At 33.5% G+C, this 20,347-nt stretch overlaps 1 protein-coding gene across 3 annotated transcripts in view; it reads right to left on the bottom strand.

Annotated features, from left to right (window-relative positions):
• Window positions 1-14,791: 14,791 nt before the first annotated feature.
• Window positions 14,792-20,347, bottom strand: part of LOC115456410 — a 105,605-nt gene continuing 100,049 nt past the window's right edge. For all 3 annotated transcript variants that reach the window (XM_030185462.2, XM_030185464.2, XM_030185461.2), the window contains one exon: window positions 14,792-18,359. In XM_030185462.2, the coding sequence (XP_030041322.1) occupies window positions 18,274-18,359 (86 nt within the window). In that variant the 3' untranslated portion in view covers window positions 14,792-18,273. The remainder of the gene's footprint in view (window positions 18,360-20,347) is intronic.

Below are 20,347 nucleotides of genomic sequence, written 5' to 3' on the forward strand. Positions count from 1 at the left end.
AATGTTATATCAGTTTATGTTTTAGTTCCGATTATGTCTGTTATGTTCTGAATATTTTGCGATCTCTGTAATATATAGATATATAGCGTAATACGTAGATACATATTACGCTTGTTTTCTATTCGACTTAAATATATAAATACGATAATATTCATTAACGTGGACCCCAAAATAATGAAAAAATACTGAGCAGTGTATACGGTATTAAGGTCGCAAAAAACATATGGAGATAAATATAAAATTGAAAATTTTACGTGTTGGTTATATTCTGTTCGTATTTTAGTATTCCAGCTGATAGCGATTAAATATAATGCGCATTTCTTGAAATACTTTGGCAAAGTGCATCACATTGTGAGCGATATTTTCAAGAAATAGGCCGAGTAGTAAAGTAAATACCTATCTGCGATTCGTTTTCGCAAGCACATTATATAATGTCTACCATAAATTTACATTAGTAGAATTGCCAATCCAAGAATAGGAAAAGGTTACGTTTTAATTTGTACCGAATATACATATCGTAGGTTTGTGAAATGAGAATCCAACTTAAAGGTTCTTTTCGCATACGATACAAAAGCTTTTTTGATTAACTTTCAGATTTTATAGAATTTTACAAGTATTTCATTTCGGTCGCATCGTTTCTATTCCATAAGCATTTTGGATAGATAGTTAAACGTACCGCGTTGGCACCGCGAGTGGAACGGACAAGAGATCATGAAAAGGAGTCCACTTCATGCTTGGTTTGACGACAATGCTCGTATTTAGTACGTGCTGGGATTTTGTATATTTTTACTATTATTGCTACTAAGCATTTGAAGGCAGCGTTGTTCTATTGTCTGTCTAAGACGTCTTTACAGTTACTTGGGCTGTTCTTAGACTAATTTAAGTATTATACTTCGAGCAATCATTTTAGATGAGAAATTTACTAATCTACTTAAGTATTTTGATAATTTTTTCTCCTGTCCGGGGAACCTATTTATAACTATAAGATTTTGTATTTATTACAAGTTTAAGTATAGAATTTTTCTGTATAGGCATTAAGTTACCTATTGTATAAAACTAGGGTACTAGTTAAAAGTCGACGAGTGCCAACTAATGATAAATTCTAAACTTTATATTCGCTCTATCGGATGTTAAGTAATTGCCTATGTTAGGAAATTGAAATTACAGCACTAATGCATATTAAAAACGTCTACTTTTCATTGAATTTATTAAATGAACACATTTTATTTTTAATTTGATACGAAGAGCCGTGGTTGGTTCAGTACTTTCTATAAATCTATTGATTTATAAGAAATATTTTAAAATATAAACCGCCTCGGTGGTGTAGATGTAAACCGAGCGCGGTACAAATTGCGCTCCTCAGAGCGAATTCTAGGGTTCGAATAATGGGTTTTGGAAAGGGATATAGGAGTTTTTTGGTCAGTCAACCCTGATCAACCCTGAGTTAAAAATTTATAGAGTGCAATTTAAAGTGTCCACTTGACTGCACGAGTACTTACTCAATATGAGCTGTAGGTCTTCTTATAAAGGTCAGGACCGGGGCTCTACTCTTTATTGATTTCTACGTCTTCAAGGGACGAAAGGATTCTGTTTTAAGCTATTTATGGCATTCATCTAGGATAACATTGACTACTACTGAGCTCTATTACTTCAAATCTATCGAAATATAATGTATTTTTTTTAAATAAGTCATTTCATCTCCGTTATTTACGCCGAATACAATAGAGATAGAAAACTGGATTGATAATTGTTTAGATTTTATATACGTTTCCTAAATAAAGCCTGTTTCCAGAATAAAGGTACACCCAATGTAATATCGAAAGTAAAATTTTATATTGAAAACAGATAAAAAGGTAAATAGTTTTTGAATTTATTTACAAAATATTGTGTTATCGGTTAGGGTGACCACATTCCATGAATTTTACCCTAAATGAAAATAATCTGACATTTTGTTTATAGAGCCAGATCATATTAACATCATTACGATCATGACTAATAAAATATAAGGATAAAATATACCTAAAATAAAGTTAAATAGCCTCTGCACTCTTCTTATGTACGTTTGTTAGGTAGTAGGTAGGTAGGCACTCATTACTATGTCTTTAGTTGCACAGTGTCAGCTTATAGCTCCTGGGCAAAAATTATTAACTGTGTGTGTTCTTTACCAACCAGTGTTATTTTATTAAGTTGAAGAGTATTATATAATTCATAGTAGTATGTTCGATAATGATTCCTTATGTTTACGCGAATATTAGACATTAAAATTAAACTATTTTTCGGATTTTATCGTGGTTTTAATATTTTACTTTTATATTCGATAAGTTTCAATGGTACAAAGGCAAAAAAGTGTATTGTAAATTCCATCATCTTCAAGTAATTCATGATATAGCCGCCGTTTCCGACAATGCGTGTTATTAAGCAATCATGAACTGATCTCGTGACCAAAAGGATAAGATGAACAAAAATACATAGAAAATTCTTTTGCGTCGTGGTATAGGTAAGAACCTAAGACGAACCTACGTCCCTTAAGTGTAGATACGTACATTATTTAGTCTCTAAGGTTAAACTTGTGTCGATAGCCGTGGTCCCTCGAGCATTCTTCGTATTCATTATTCTTATAATGCCAAGACATAATTTACTGAGTTCTGATCGTTTTCCGGTTCAATAATTTGATCAGTTTAACATTAAAAACTGCTATTAACACATCTATCTCTTCCTGACTATGTAATTTTAATATTAAAACATAAACGAGAGCGAGATATAATATATATAGGACGAGATGAATAAATTACATAAATGTAATATTACATTAAATAGACTAGCGACAAGGATTAGGTATAAAATACTTTGTCGTACAAAATATATTATGTTGAGACAGTAACAAAGAAAGTTTAAATTACTCCACCGGACCTGACGTCTCGCTGAAACGTTCCCGCGCACGATAACACGAACAAAATTAACGAATAAAATGAGTTAAGTTTTTCAGTACTAAATGCGATGTAATAACCTTTATCCTTGACGTACGCTTGAATGTATACTACTAATTGTTATTATATTATAAACTAACGTGATATATAGAGGTTCGTAAATTATTGGTGTATCCAAATTAAGTGTTATGTTACGGAATTTCACAGAAACTAACGCGAAATGACAGCTTGGTGTTGAGTTTCATATGGGGTGAGATTTCTGGAGGTTTTAATATCCTCCTTGCCTCCTTAATCCCTATTTATATCCTTTAAAACTGGTAGAGCACATAATTCTTGTCTACGATTGTGTTTATGGGCTATGGGCATCACTTAAAATCACGTACGCCAGTAGCTTGATGCTAACCTGTGCTATAAAAATGATTGACACAAAGCAATTTTCTGGTATTTCCCATTTAATATAGGTACAAATAACTGAAGCAGAGATATTTGTCGCGGTTACGACATAGAATATGTTGTAAGTACTTTGTGTTTTTATATATATATATAAAATTAGTGAATTTATCGTTCGCTTTGATGGTGAAGGAAAACATCGTGAGGAAACCTGCACATCTGAGAAGTTCTCTATGGGAATTTCGAAGGTGTGTGAAGTCTACCAATCTGCACTAGGCCACATGAAAAAAACACAAGGTTTAGGTGGACGGACGACCTGGCTAGGGTCGCAGGAAGTCGCTGGATGCAGGCCGCTTCCAACAGGTCGACGTGGAGATCCTTGGGGGAGACATATGTTCAGCAGTGGACTTCCTGTGGCTGAGATGATATACCTTTATGTGTACCGCAACAATAAATTATTCTTTCTTTCTTTCTTAGATAGCGCAGAAGATGAAAGACACTTTGCTGTTTTATATTTTTATGACAAACAAAATGGAAAATAGTTGTGCACATTAAAGATCTGCCTAAATACGTACCAAGATGTAAGAAAGACAATTAGTAATAATTGCGGCATCTAGGCTTAGTAATCAATGGTTATAAATCCTGGCCAAATTGTCTAATAAGTAATTCAAAAGCAGCGTACATTTTCTTCGCAATATCATAATACCGCCCTCATTAATTCAAACACACGAACTAAGTCCTTCCTGAGACACGTGTTTATATGTACTACGTAATATCGAATGTAAATCTGTAGCGTGTCAGTTGACAATCAAATAAAATAACATCGCGCAATATACAATACAGGCTCATTTCATTAACAAAACATTTCGATGTACCTTTAAAATCAATATTTTAAGTAACGCCACCTTCATAGTATCATAAAACTAATTAATTATAAAAGGAAACATTTTTAATCCTTTAAACTAACGATTTTTACACATAACATTTTAATTGATTCAAAAGTTAGGTTTCATATTAACTCCACGAATTGTTGTACAAAGCTTTATTTATTCAATCAGATTATAAAACAATCCCAAAACCCACCTAACTTTTATATTCGCTTCTCGATAACAGCGATGAAATGCGAAATAATTCGTATCGAACCGAGGTAAAAACAATTTCTGCAATAACAGATTTCTAATAAATAATTAATGAAGTTTGTGAATCGCCTTTCATTATGTTAGCCTAGTATTTGTGTATTGGGGATTTAAGAAATATTTCTTTATGATATACCAGCGTGCTACAGCTACAGAATAGATTTCCGATTTACGTTTGAAAATATTGAAATAGATTTCGCATTCCGAAGTCGCATTTCGGATTCAAAAGAGATACCATTTCACGGTAAAATTTTCTTGTTAACTCACAACGAGCTACATACCAAATGTGCAATTCTGTTTGTTTTATTCTTGTATATTTCTATGAAATTTTGTTGGTATGATAAAATGAAATTTTGTTTACGTGCATTCTAGGAACTGGTGTGACGGATAATTTGTAATTTATATTTATTTCATACTTTTGTAATTGTATATCTATATATATAAAAATGAATTGCATTCTAGGAACTGGTGTGACGGATAATTTGTAATTTATATTTATTTCATACTTTTGTAATTGTATATCTATATATATAAAAATGAATTGCTGTTCGTTAGTCTCGCTAAAACTCGAGAACGGCTGAACGGATTTATCTTATCTTGGTCTTGAATTATTCGTGGAGGTCTAGGGAAGGTTTAAAAGGTGAGAAAAATTCGAATAATTGCCGGGAAAATCCTCAAAACAGCATTTTTCTATTTCCCATACAAACGTTTTCTAACTAATACGTAGAGTCAATTTGAGCTTTATTGCTATTGTATAAAGTTCACTGTTGTCTAAGCAATGTAGGTGTGTTCCTAACATCAAAGCAGTGTGCGTTGGAGCACAGAATATAATAATGTAATGTCGCGTTCTGAAACTCAACAAAAGTGATATCGCGGACCCGACTAAATTGAACAGTCACAAAATTTAATATATCATTAGTTATTTGGTTGGCTTCACGATATTATTTCTTTTGTTTTACTTTAAAATGCATGTTTTCGTTATGGACAATTTTGAGCTACTTTTGCATATCTATACTTATAATAAATCTGTAGAGAGGTCAATTCTGTACATGAAATATATTTCCAAAATAACTGGGGGTGATTAGGGATCGATACTGATGCCAAAAATGAAATTAGTAAAATTTTTGTCTGTCTGTCTGTATAACCGTTATAGAAACAAAAACTACTCGACGGATTTTAACTTAACTTGGTACAATTATTTTTCATACTCCTGAGCTGGTTATAGTATACTTTTCATCACGCTACAATTAATAGGAGCATAGTAGTGATGGAAAATGTTGGGAAAACGGGAGAAGTTACTCCATTTTTTAAGCTTCCGTCATTTCGTGTGCAACCTTAATGGTTAAAAGTTCCTTCGATTTCACCAGGATCCCATCATCAGACCCTGACCGGACAATCGGACCACCTGCATACCACCATAAATTAAAAAAACATCCCGACAAATTGAGCACCTTCTCCATTTTTGAAACCCGAAATCCGCGCGGGCGAAGCTGCGGGCGGATGCTAGTGTAGGATAAAAATGTTTTAAGCATCTATCTTACTTCGTCGATATTTAAATATAATATACATATAAAATCAAACACAGGAGCTTAAAGAACCCTAATATAAACAACTATACTCCTCTTGAAATATGTTTTTTTTTAATTATTTAACTGCTTGACTCCTTGTGTCGGAACTTTTCATTCTACAGTATTCATTTTAAATTCATTGTAAATCTGAAATAAACATAAAAAAATAAATAAATAAACAATATTAAATAAAAATGCAGAACACTAATTCTTCATTCAAATTTAAACCCATGTTTTAAGACATGACATACTAAGAAAGCAAATAAATTTATATCATGCAAGATGTATGTAAGATCAAGGAGATAGGGTATGTTATGAAACACAACAGAACGGAAGATGGCAATAATTGCTATCGGCAGTGAAGCGGTTGTATGATATTGAAAGTCGCTAATCGCCTTACTTTCTTGGAGGGAATAGGTTCAAAGAGTTTCTAAAGCAGCAAATCAACAATTGTGCTGGTGGTGGGACATATTTTATATCCGGATAGCGACCATCGTACACAATGTGTTAAAACCCGCCATAGTGGCCCACGCAATGTGTGTCGCGGTCCGGGATCAGTCTATTAATATTGTGTCGACTGCCGAGGGGTAATCATCTCTCATCTTAGACATTCTGTTGGACTCCACTCTACTGACCATCAGATATAGTAGGGTCACGTTGTCGTGCAAGTATAAAAAAACAGGAACATTTCAACTGTCAACGCAATAAAAATCATCAAAGAGACTAATTTTCATTCAAGTACGTTGAGTCATCCTTTTGTTATCATCGTCAGTAGTCCTTCTAACATTCACCATTTAATCATTTTCCCGAGCATAAAACATAAAAGGAACTCGCAAATGCATTTCCTTTATACTTTATTTAGCTTTGAAATGAAACCCAACCGCTACACCGCCACAACTCTCTAAATAACGCCAAAATAGGAATAAGTGAAATACTAATACCTTGTTCAGTAGCGCACTAATAAAACCACATGTATTAAAAGACCAGCAATTTGTATTTTCCCACTGCACTATTTATTTTCATAATTTATTTCTTCTTTCTCGATTCGCACAGATTCCCGTGATTAATGGAGTGTAGATAAATCAATAAACGTTTTCTTAGCGCACCAGTAGTTTGTTTAGTGTATTTATATTGGTTTGTTAAATTGAGTTGCCTATAGATATATTTTGTATTGCTTTGAATGACAAGACGAGCTTGAATGATGGTAAACGATATGACGGCCCATCAACGAAAGATCATCCAAAACCTTGAACCACAAGTTATTGTTTGGCATTCCACCGCGCTCGCCATCCTGAGACATGACTTTGTAAGTCTTATAATGTCCAGTATTTATACTCTTTTATCCACCACAAGTAAATGGTGGTAATATTTTATAAATGTTGCGGTAAAGGTGCGCTGAAGCTAGTTTTGTCTACAGCATGAATGGTTCATTGTTTCTCAGAAAACCGGCATGAAGTAAGCTTCGTTTTGCGTTTTGTGGGGGCAGTCAGTCTTATGATTTTTCTTAACATTTAGAATTTCCCATAACCTTTGACACGTAAGATTAAATATCTACCACGACCCGCTAACATTATCTGTCTTGCTTACAAAAAATTCGCAAAGCTATGCTTAGTTAAAACACAAATTTACTTGATCAACTGTAAGTTAAAACCCGCCATCTTGCCTCTTAATAAGGTTTAAACTAGGAACCGGTGATGTTTTTGACAGCTATTTAAGCAATTCTTAACCACCTCTTTATGCTAAAACAATTTTACAAGTAAGACTGTTTATTGTCATATATGGATCATGGCAAATTACCATCATGCGAACTAATTCTTCGAAGGCTCGTGGCCTATTGGAAAAAAAAAACAAATAAGAAGATTGAGCATCATCGTATTACTAAGATATTATTATACAAAGCAATTCATTTGTATATATTTGACCAGTAAAATTTTCAATCAAGTAGTATAATAGTTTACAAAATTACTAGATTACCGTATATTAATAAATTGACAATAATAATCATTTAATGACCGTAAATAAAATTTTAACGCTATTAATAAAAAAACGTGTCAATACAAATAATATCACATAACAATGACTAATTTTAACACAAAAACGTGCGATGCAATGAAACCGATACTTTCCATGCACAATTTTAATTAAAAGTCAAAAATTTACGCCCCGAGGATTCCGCAAGTTATTCACGACTTTGACAGGTAGCAATGTTCGTTTCAATCTCAAGTTATCGGGTCTAATTAACAAGGTTCTCATGATTTTGGTCGAGCTAAACATGAGGTGAGCATAAACTGTAAAGGTTAAAGAAAAAGCTAAAGTAAAAAAAATAACAGTGGCATTGACTGTTACTGTCAATTTAAGAATTGGTCGTCAATTAAATATGATAAATAGCAGACGTGAAAAGGATGTTGATCCTTTGAATCATATTATTATAATTTCTAATTAGCTTTACCGCATGAAATAGAATTATTTACATTTACCAGTCGAAGCGGTCTAAATAAAATTATATTCTATTAACTAACTTATTTATGTTATTAAACTTCACTTATTGAGTTATTTAAAACTCAACTGGCTTCTTAATTGTCGGCATTTTGATTCAATTCCTATACCGAGTATCTAACATCTATGATAGTTTTTCTATTCGAAAAAGACACTTCAATTTTCGAAATTTGCAAGGTTCAGCCCATCATATCATGGAACGGAAACAAAGTTTATCATAGTCCATAAGGTGGATGCCGTGGGTGGCATTATGCTTCTGCTCACCCCGTAAAGGGCGAGCGTGGGTGTTTATGGAATTTCAGGCAAACCAGTCTAAACTAAACGTACGTGAAAGTTTAATAAAGCTTGATTAAATACCCAAAATTGTTAACAAGGTTTAGAACAAAACAAAGAATTAATAACATTGCCATAAAATCAGTTTTCGATGAGGTGTGAATTATGGTTGAACGCATCGAATTAATTTTGATTGAAATTTCATTGGCTGTTATTCATCCCTCTAAATATTCAAAACGTGCAGTGTTTGTAAAAGTTGATATTAAATTGACTTAAACGGTTTTATAATAACAAGAAGCGGTTTCAGATAGTAAAGGTATGGGAGTAATATTGTTAAGTGTATACTGAAAACATTTGGGTACAGTAGGTAATATGAATACATGCAGAATTTATATTATTGTAGTATAATCATAATGTTTAATAATGTTTATTTATTCAAATATTAATAAATATTATAATCTTATTTTCTATTTTAATTATAATATAACTGGATGCTATATTTGATAAAAGTTGACGTTAGCATGTAACAATGAAAACGATGTAAATGTGAAAATCCATGGGCCTTAATGACTTAACTTAATCTCAATGATTACTCATTACTCCCCTGAGTGTTGAGATAACTGCTTTATTATAGAAGCTGTGCTCATAGCAAGACTTGCGCCGAGAATGGGAAATCACAGTGATTTTTGTTTTTACGGTCTGCCGCCTCAACTGGGCTGGGCCTTCCGTCCGCCACGATTGTTAGGAAATATGTACCAAACAGGAAAACACGACACACCAAATTCATGTTTTTGCTCGACTTAACTACACTTCCTTTAAAAAAATGTTTTAAATGTAGCTTACGCTCTTATTTGTTAGTAAATTAGATGAATTTATAGGAATTCTCTGAAATTTGCAGTAAAATATATCAAAAGGTATGTGAATGTAAGAGTGAGCAACACTACAATGAATTCTATTGCCGCAAATTCGATAGGTTTCGTTTAAGCTCATGGACGTGTACTGGTGGTAGGCCTTTCATATGTAAGAGTTCCCCTGGGTAGGTACCACCGCAATGTCTATATCTGCCGACAAGCAACAGTGTGTAGTCATTGTTGTGCTCCAGTTTGAAGGACATTATAGCCAATGTAACTACTGGACATAATGAGTGAATGAATACCTAACAATATTTTGTATCTCAAGGTGTTGGATGGTGTTTCTACTGTTTATAGGCGGTCGTATCGCTTACTATCAGGCAAATGGCAAGCTCGCCTCGTCATTCACAGCAATAAAAAATGTATACAATATGCTCGTTGACCTAAAAAAAAACTATAATAAAATAGCAGATAGAGGTGTATATTTTGGTAATTAACCCGTTTACCACCCAATGCCGTTTGCTGCACTCGTAGGGTGTGCGGCGTGAACACACTGATTTGCATACAGTGTTTCAAAATTTCCACCCGTCCGACCGCACACCGCAGGCGAGCGGCACGGCGCGGGCCGTGTGTTAATCGCGTTACCCTGCTTGCTGATTACGTACATTTCGAAGGAAATGTAAAAAATACGTTACGTACTTGAACTATAAAACATCATCAACAAATTATTGCTAAATAATATAATTTGCTAAGTAATTAACTTACACGCTAAAGTTCAAAATATTGAGTGGTACTGAGAACCGAATATATTCTGAAAAACTCATTTATAAATAGCAAACTTAACGCGAACTTTAAAGAACAAGCCAAGCACGTAAGAGCAATTAGGATAATCGAACGTAATGCAGCAATAAAGTGGCTTATGGTCGCTGATCGGGCTCATTAGCGGCCTACAATGGGTGGCCGGCGAAGCGGAACTTATCTATCACTCGACTGTGAACTACCCTCAATATCATCGGAATCGATACCCAACGCCGTAAGGGTTGACCAACTAGCCTCATGTAAACATTTTAAGATCCTGTAGTAACCTTCATGTTTACATCTACTGTTTATTGATAGTGCTGGAGTGTATATCGATACGCATGAAGTATTAAAAATAGTGTAATTTTGTACTTAGATCTTACTGAGGTATTGACGCTATGAAGGCAATTGACATTATTTGAAGACATTCCTACACTGTATCAATTACATTAGATATTATTATGATGTTACTAGTTATCGTGATTTGACAAATACCGGATACAGGGATACCGGATAAACTTAAAATCCCATATTATTCTTATACCAACGTTTACACGCAGCTGCACCAACATCATAATGGTTATTAATATCTTTAGTGAACGTGTAAGTATTTCCAAATAAGAAATACCTTACGCAATTTACAACTCTTATATTTCTAGAAAGTATCAATGAATACAATTTACTAGTTTAGCGCGAGGGGGAAATGAACAGCCTAAATGACGCTTTTATACTATCAGTATATCTTGAAAACTCCAGCGTCTGGTTTTGTCCGCCAACATGCTATTTAATTGTTATACAAATTATTCAATCTCTTTGTAGCCTGGAACGAACCTTTTACATTTTTTATATTATAAAATATTTCGAGTAATCAAGTTTCGAAAATTAATAATTTTCAGTTCTAGTAAAGAATGAAAAAGTGTTTGATACTAACTAATGGTTAATTTTTAATAGCCTTTAGATAGCGAACACGTCTATTGAATAATTTATTAATTGGCGATTGAATTGATTGATTGATTAATTGATTCGTATAAATTAGCCCGATTATTTAATTTTAATATTATTTATTAATTTTATTTTAAAAGCCCGATTAGTTTTTGTACATTATTGTTTGCTTCTAAGAGTAGTAATATAGAGTTAATGAATTCTTCGTCTTCTTTTCTTATTTTACTTCACAATAAACCCGCCGCACTTTTTTAAGCATATTATTAGCTCAAACAATAAACCTAATCATGTTTTAATTATAATTTGTAGACATCTAAAATGATAATCATCATATCATGTGATAAAATCATCATCATGAATCATCACCAGCCCATAAGCAATGGTTATACTTACCACGTATACATTGTTTGTGTGCATTTTTTTAATCTAGACATGTTTTCTTTACCTTTCTTATTTAAGGATCTTGGTCATACCCTGGCGATCCTTGAGACTATCGCTTCATACCTCCACCTTGATTAGTACCTACTAAATTTCCCTTCACACTATTTTATTTTTACAAATTCCTAGCCCCGTCGATGCAGGGACCGACATAATTGACAACAATTAGCGAACTGCCGATGATCAAGTTTGGGTCTAGAGTTGCACTGATTGGCTTAATTAAAACTAGGTTTTTAGTTATCTCTGAATCATTTTAATTGCGTGCAATCTACGAAAATCTTTATTAATGAGTCAAACAAATAGCCAATAGTTGTGTGTATTTACTATTTCTGCTTTTATAAGTTTGTAGAAATTTAAATACTTTTATCATGACGGAATAAATATCCTTCCTTTTTCCCTCTACCATACTAGAAGCCGGCTATAATTCATAGAGAAGTTAGTGTGTTCATGCCGTGGTAGGGTGTGAGGGCAGTGACAGGTCAGTTATTATCAAGTTACTAATTTGCACCTTTGAAGAACCCTCAAATAAGCCGACATGAAACTTTGTAGTCAAATGGATTTATTTAAATAAAACCTTGGTGACAACAAGGAGTTGGTGACAGATTTAATTATTATTAATGACACGGCCACCGTAATGAGGTCGCGGCATTAAGTTAATCCATTCACTCTTTACCTGTCCAAATTCACTTTAGGAATTTTCATTAATTTACAAAATATCGTGTTGTACCTGTTTAAGCGAGTTTATGTTTTATTTTTAATATAATAAACTTCAATTTACTATTTCAAGTATTAATTTGTACAGTGACATATCTATCGGAGTTTTGCAATACATTCGTCATAGTTATTCCAAATCTAAAAAAAACATAAGTATTTACTTTTGTTTTTGATCATAATTTTATCTAATATGTATAGTATCCTACAGTGTCAACTGGAAATCAAACTCAGAGCATCACGTTTCACAATATCTTTAAATACTTATAACAAGGTTTCTAGAAAAATGACGCCATTATAGCAGCACTGTACCTTTGTTGCCTTTAATAACTTTACTAAAATTTACCTACGAAATAATGAAAATGAACACGAGTACATTAACAAATTGTTCCGCATATTTAATATTGAAATGTAATGTAAGCTAATTTACTTTAACAAAAACTACTTACCTAGATGAGTTAGTTTGTAACTGAACAGGTCCGCCAAGTTTCATTCATTTGACGATAACATTTTCTCTCAGGTTAATAAAAGATAGTTCTTACTTCTATTTAGTAATGTAAGAGCGACATAATTTTACACTGTTATTTATATTTAATGAATAGGAAAGAAATTATAAATCAAATATATTTAATGCCTCTTATCCTTCGGGGATAAATGCGTGATGTTATGTATGTATATATTTAATTCTTTAAAAAATATGTTGCATGTATAATAGGGTTAATCATTAATTAAAATTATGATGTTTTGGCAGTGTAAAAACTAAATTAGTTGAGTAGACCGACATAATGGTACCGACTGAGAAAAAAATTAAAATCTAGAGATCCTTTTTTACCTTGACTTTCAATTGAAATAGTGGGAAAATGTGTTTAAATATATGTAAGTTACCATTTTAATTGGAATAATCATTGCACTTATTTTAATATAAATAACACCGCCCTTTCCAAGAAAATTCAAGAAAAATGGTATGGTACTTTTAATTATTTATTAGTTATACATATTGTAACAGAGGCTGTGTACAAAAACGAAGCTAGTACGTCATAGCTTCGATCAACATATAAAACTAAAAATTAAACCAATAAAAAGCCATTTTAATTTCTTATAAGTTATAACATATTCCATAATCACATTGGCCAGTTAAGCTAGCACAAACTTTAAAGGATTCCTTGTTTACCCAAATATGTGCACAATAATGTTGAGTTGTGTAAACAGGCCTAATTAAATGTGTGTTTGTGTGTACGTATACGCATTGTGGCTGTGACAATCCGGTAACCACAGTGATGGCGAGCGTGGTGGAAAGGAAGCTTTGTTTAAATACCGGGGTCTCCATTGAACGGCGGGCTAGCGAACAATTTACTTAATATTTAATTTAAAATAATTTTGCACAACTATTAAACACTATATGTATTGAGGAATAAATTATGTAATTTTGGCTGTGTATTATCGTTGTCTTTGTATATGTCTGTGTTAAGAGTTTGTGATTGGTATCCTACAATGTTGCCTTCTGAATAATCAAACTGATTTGTGGGAAAACATTATTTGCATCAATTGAACCAAATGATAAGCATAATTCATGTAAGCGTAAATCAGATCATTGTAACTAAATTTGAATTAATGAATCACGTATACAATGTAGTAGGTTATTTGTAAAATACACACATACCTACGTAGGTATGTCACATTCCAGACATATCTAACTTTTTAATTTTAAATCTTAAATATAAGAGGACTTCTAATGATGCATCTATGCAATTATATCGTAATTAAATGTTATGATGAGACTTTTTTATTATTTTATGTACTATAATCACATATTTATTTGATTTTAATCGTATACATCCTTAAACTCATACGGGCAATCATGTAGCTGCAGAAAACCTTCGGAATAAAAATGAGTTGTGCAATCCGAAACAAAAGCAACGTTCGAAGATCTGCTCCATTTCGACGTCGTTATAGAAATGCCGTAGCTAATGGAAACAAGTTCTTCGAATATCTCAATTACGTAGCTAATGTTATCTTGGAATATTGCAAGCTTTTAGTGCAAATTGTTGTCATGTAACAAGCGGCTCACGCCAGAGTGCGGGGCGCATCGGCACAGCCGCATACTTGCGAGCCCGCCTCCCAAGGAATGCTACTCACCCCCACCTTTTCAAAGCAAACCTTTTCTCTGCCCGAGCTGTAGGAAACGGCCCTTTGTATATCAACTTTGGCCTTCGACATTTCGTATAAAAGGATAACAATCGACAAAGAAAATGAAAACGAAATTTATTTTATAAAGATATTTTATTAAACATTTTTTTCTGTAAAATAGATTAATTAAAACTGATGTTTACAACAAACAACTATAAAATTCTTTGTATTTTTTTCTTCTAACACTAATTATGTTAATAGGTCCTGTTTTATATATATGGAATTGATCTCTAGTATAGCCGAATGAATGCTTTGACAGTGCTCGCTCGAAGGCGATGTATTAAGCACGGTATTCATGTACGAATGTGTCCGGATAAGTTCGGTAAGCACATACGCTGGAAAACAGTACGAGCCATCGGTATTGTGTCTTGTCGAGCTCTAGAGATTATGTTGCTAATCCGCAATCACATTTACGGAAAAGAAATAAGTAATCCTTTAATGGAAGTCATTAAAGCGATTTTTTAAGTCATTTGCGACATCTGCTAGTTCAAAATGGCGACGGAAACTAAATTTGTCGCAACGGAATTGAATATGCGCGACCCGCACTTCATAAAGAGTAATCCGTTAAACACACAATACATGAATCCCGTGCCTTAGATATAGATTATAATCAAACGATAACATTTGAACACGTAACATACCGTATCACACTAGGATGGGAGGGGATGCGAATCGCAATTAAACTAATTCACATATATTTAATTGTCGATACACACATTCGTAACTAGGTGTAGAGCGATAGCTTAGTCGCCCACACGTGGAAAATTTTCCTCACTATTATAATATGTATGTAGCAACATTTACACGCTAAGCTGTTCGATTAGTAAGTAGTCTTATAATTCTACTGACTATAAAGCTCGTGATTATTATTTTGGATGCATTATATCTACGTACTAATAGAAGATAAACAAAGAAAATAAAATAACATTAAAACACTTACTTATGGCGACTTTTAGAAAATTTTCGAGGTGTGGGACACATCAGGCGCACTTGTCTAACATACAATTACATATAATAACATTCGTTACACGGAACATTAATATTTTCTATATATTGTCCTGCAGAAGACACGACTTGTAACATTTAACAATTATCGATCAATTCCACCTCAAAAACGTTCTATGTTATAACAATACGAACAAAATAAAAATAATTCCAAACGAAGAGACAATGCTTTTGGTCCCAAACGTTTGCTACCGTTGAAATGAAATTCATTATAATATATTACATTTAATACAGCGACACACAATAGAAACAAATTCAATATTACAGCAAATATTTTAATAAACAATACCAAGATTATATTTGTTCTGTGTATTAAATTATATTTAAAAATGTCACAAACTCCACGGACACACATCGCCGTGTCTTCAGCAAGAAATAATTTGCAGTTTACCCGTACCTGCACGAAATGTTTTCAATCTCATATTGATATACGTATTTACTTGAAACTGATGAAACTAGCAATATTGCAGAGCCACTTGACAATAATGCTCGATGGCGAAAAGAATTCGCATTTCGTAGCTGAATACGTATACTGTAACGATATAACAATAAATATGCGAATAACTTACATCATAAATGCACAGCAATAGGTCATACAAAGATTGCTTACGAAATATATTGGAGTGCTCATTAATATCTAAGATCATTTGTCACATTTGTCTGCTAATATCAGCCTGACAAGCTTATTAATTAATGTGGTGGCATCGTTTAAGATGTTACATAAACGTTTTATACCACGAAGGCAATGTCATGTGAGAAGAAAGCCATGAAAATGATTGTGAACCTATGTCCATAAAAACTGATAAATACAACGTTAGTACAAATTGGTTCTAATGTGCGATTTTATTCATATGGGTGACAAACCTTTTTATAAAATTTTGAAGCTTTAAAACTAATCTCTCCATTGACGTTAACTAATAAAAATAACATTAATATGTTCGAGTCGCGGGCACGAGTAAACTAACACCAAACAATTTTCAATAATATAATCTACCTAACCGCTTGTATCAGTGCTTAAAATGCATCAAAGTTAGTTTGTTCAATAGCAGTCAAACTAATATGTTTCCAAATGCAATCATAAGGACTGTATTTAAAAACTACAAAAAGAACAAACATAATAGTTATATGAAATGAAAACGTTAGAACGGAAATTATGTTTTAAAATATTCATGGCTATCACACTATGGGTTTGGCCGGACGCGAGAACGTGAAGTGAACTTCAATAAGTCCGGTGCGAACGAGGGTGTCCGGCACGCGTTTAGTAAGGTAACAATTTTCTGACCGCCATTGTACAAAACCACTGGAGTGTACGTCACTGATTTTGCGGTTCTATTTACCGACAAGATTATTCTCGTCGTACCACATAAGAATAATATCTACAACTACTATACAAAGCTCTTATTTTAACAGATATTAAGCGCAGTTTCAAAAGCTCTTTTGTTTTGTTCACAATTTGATGTGTTACACATGTAACTAAAAAATGTTAGACTGTCAGTTTACATTTACAATTTGGTACAAATACATACATATTATATATAGAAAGATTACCGATAGTAATAAATATATTGTTTTGTGATCAGAGTATTTAATTAACAGAGTGCTCTTATAATAAAATTATAGGCATTTATACGATGCTGCCTCTAAGATATTCGAGGCGTTGTTCTTAATTGTTACTATCGTGGCACGCGCCACGTAAACATCGACATTGAAACTATATCTGAACTAAAGAAAGAAATTCGACTCGATCTCTTTGTGGACTAGCTTGGTTCTTATTTTAATGCCTATGCGTTACCGCTTAAATTGTGCCGTAAGATATTATCGTTTACATATGAATGTATTACAAATTATGTAACCATAGGTACTTAGTGCGTACGTAAATATCTAAACATTGGTAAAAATCACCAAAAATCGTCGTTACAAACAGTAACATTTATAGTACCTTATTAGGCATCCAAACATTTTAAATTTCAAAGTGTTAATACAATTTCTTCCTTTAGTTCCACACGCGGTCTTGTTGTTAGGACTATTAATATTACAATAACTATTGTGGATTATAGACATTTGTCTTTTACAAACTATCCGATACATTTCAACAATTAACATTTTCAATCTTGACTATTTATTCACATTACCACATTATCTAGCTATACATCCAGTTCGTCACTCAATATCAAACGAGCAACTTAAGTCTATGTTTCGTTCAGTTCACATACCGCGCTATTCTGCACAGCTACGCGCGGGAGCTACGGCTACCGGCTACTTTTGCGTTCTCAATTCGTATATCCGTCGTCGACACGGTAGTATTGGAACAGGCCGAGAGACAGCGGCAGGGTTCACGTGGTGCTGGCGGCGTATGGTGCGGCGGTGGGGCTCACCTCGTACCGAAGAGCGGCGGGCCCGTCGTGCGCCGTAAACAATGCTGCGGCCGCATCAGCGTCGTCGGCGGCGTCGGTGCTGCCGGGCGGGCCGGGCTCCGGCTCGACAGGCTCCTCGGGGGGCGCGGCCGCTGGTCGGATGTTATCGAGCCGCGGTCGCGGCGAGTAGCGCGGCGTCAGCGCAATGCCACCGACGACTGGGTGCGATTTAAAACGCCCACCTGCAGGGCGTCGTGCATCATGCGCTCGTTCTCCTGCCGAACTGCGAACAAGGATGTTGGCTTAGCCGTCATTCCGACATGTTGGAGCGTAGAATTAGTTCACGAGACCTCGCCTAAAGGGGCTACCACACCCTATTTCTATGGATACTGCAGCGGGGCAGGTGAGAACACATCTAAGTTAATATCGACTAAATTTTATAATCACACCAATGGACTCAGTTAATAAGTAACAATTAAAGGAAACACACATTTTATTATGGTTATTAATTAGTCTACACATATAAAACTAAGCCAGCGCATTAGTCGGATTGATTTATTAGTAAGTCAGTTTAAATAAGTTACCACGATTCTACAGGAGTAACAAGATCGACGGACCTACGAACTACGCCGATAGGGAAGACTCCATTATATTATATCAGTCGTATCTAGCAAAATTTACCTTTTGTAACTATTTAATGATTACATTCTGCATTTATACTACAAATTATATATTTAACTCGATATTCTGTCATTTATGTTAACAAAAAGAATATCATCAGTTGGATCATACATGGTAGATTTTAAATATATCTTAAGGGTCCATCTATAGAAATTATAAAGTATCCTGAGCGTAGCCAGCTCATTTAAACAATGGAGATTTTAAGTTTCTTTTCAAAGATGAGATTCCCATAGAATCCCTATAATGGGTACCATAAGTGGCGATACTGTATAAATTTTTATAAAAAAAAAAAACACCGAGACATCTTCTAAATCAAACTATAAAATTGCATCTAATAGCAATAAAATCTATGTTTTTCACACTTTCAATCAGTTTAAAACCTGTTATTAACTTCAAATGTTAATAATAACGCATTTCTAAATCTAAATCTATTCTAATGCTATATTCAAATAAGGAGTCTGTAAGTTCTGTTTTAATCTGATGAATTTTAAATTATAATATTATGTCTAGCACGCATTGGAAATAAAATCGCGCGACAAAACACATTATATTGATGTTTGCAAATATTTTGTTGCGCTTTTTCAGCGGCGACGGCAAGGCTCTGAGCAGACACTGACAACTTGTTGCGCGACAATAAGACAAATAGCTCGGCGACGAGCTGTCAATATTTCGTCCACATAAAATTAAGTACTCTAAACAAAGTTTCATGATTAATTAACAGTTGTTGAAAGGTTCAACAATTATTAATTACAACCGTCAGTTTATAATAAATTATTAACTAATATCAATAATATTATTCGTTTAATCAAAGTTACCAAAAAATTTAAACATCACAATTTACAGATAAAATGTAAAGTATGTCTATTTAAAATTCGAAATTTGTAGAAGTTCACTGTGATATAATAATATTGTTTGCACATAAAGCAGAAATTAGCAGAAGCTAATAGTAATAAGACATTAAAACTTTGACAGATTTTTACAAACTAGATTCCGGGATATTCCGAAACATACAATATTATGACAAATTATATTATAAAGAGAGGAATATCTCGTCAAAGAAAATATTATTTCTTTAAACTGGAACAAATATAACATTGTTCGAAAATATTTAAATCCACATTTGATTTATCTTATTGTAAAACTAAAAGAACGCTTGTATAGTTTTTCTAACATTTGTTAGTTATGGTAAATTCAACTTCTCCCAAGCTTTCAAAGAAAAACACAACAATTCGTATAAAAGGGAAAATGGAATAAATAAAAGTTTACAGTTATTTGAAATAGCTTATTACCCCAGCAACGAGTGAGCGAAATATTTTTTCTAACTAGTTATGCACTTACATTATGTGGACACCGCTTTACAGTCTGCTCAGCAAACGATAAAAACAAATCACCAAACTTTGTGGATTCGTCCAAAAATTGCAAACAAACAAGGATATAAATTTTGGCTAGGATTTAACTTTATTGTTTACGCTGTTGGAGCATCGGCAAATTACCCGATTTGATACGTAAATATTTAGATGAAATACATGTGTATATGTATAACATAGCTATTGTAATAGTCGTTCCGTATAATACCTAGACCTATTGACG

Source organism: Manduca sexta, chromosome 20 (genome assembly GCF_014839805.1).
Source record: "Manduca sexta isolate Smith_Timp_Sample1 chromosome 20, JHU_Msex_v1.0, whole genome shotgun sequence".
NCBI classification, from domain to species: Eukaryota; Metazoa; Arthropoda; class Insecta; order Lepidoptera; family Sphingidae; genus Manduca; species Manduca sexta.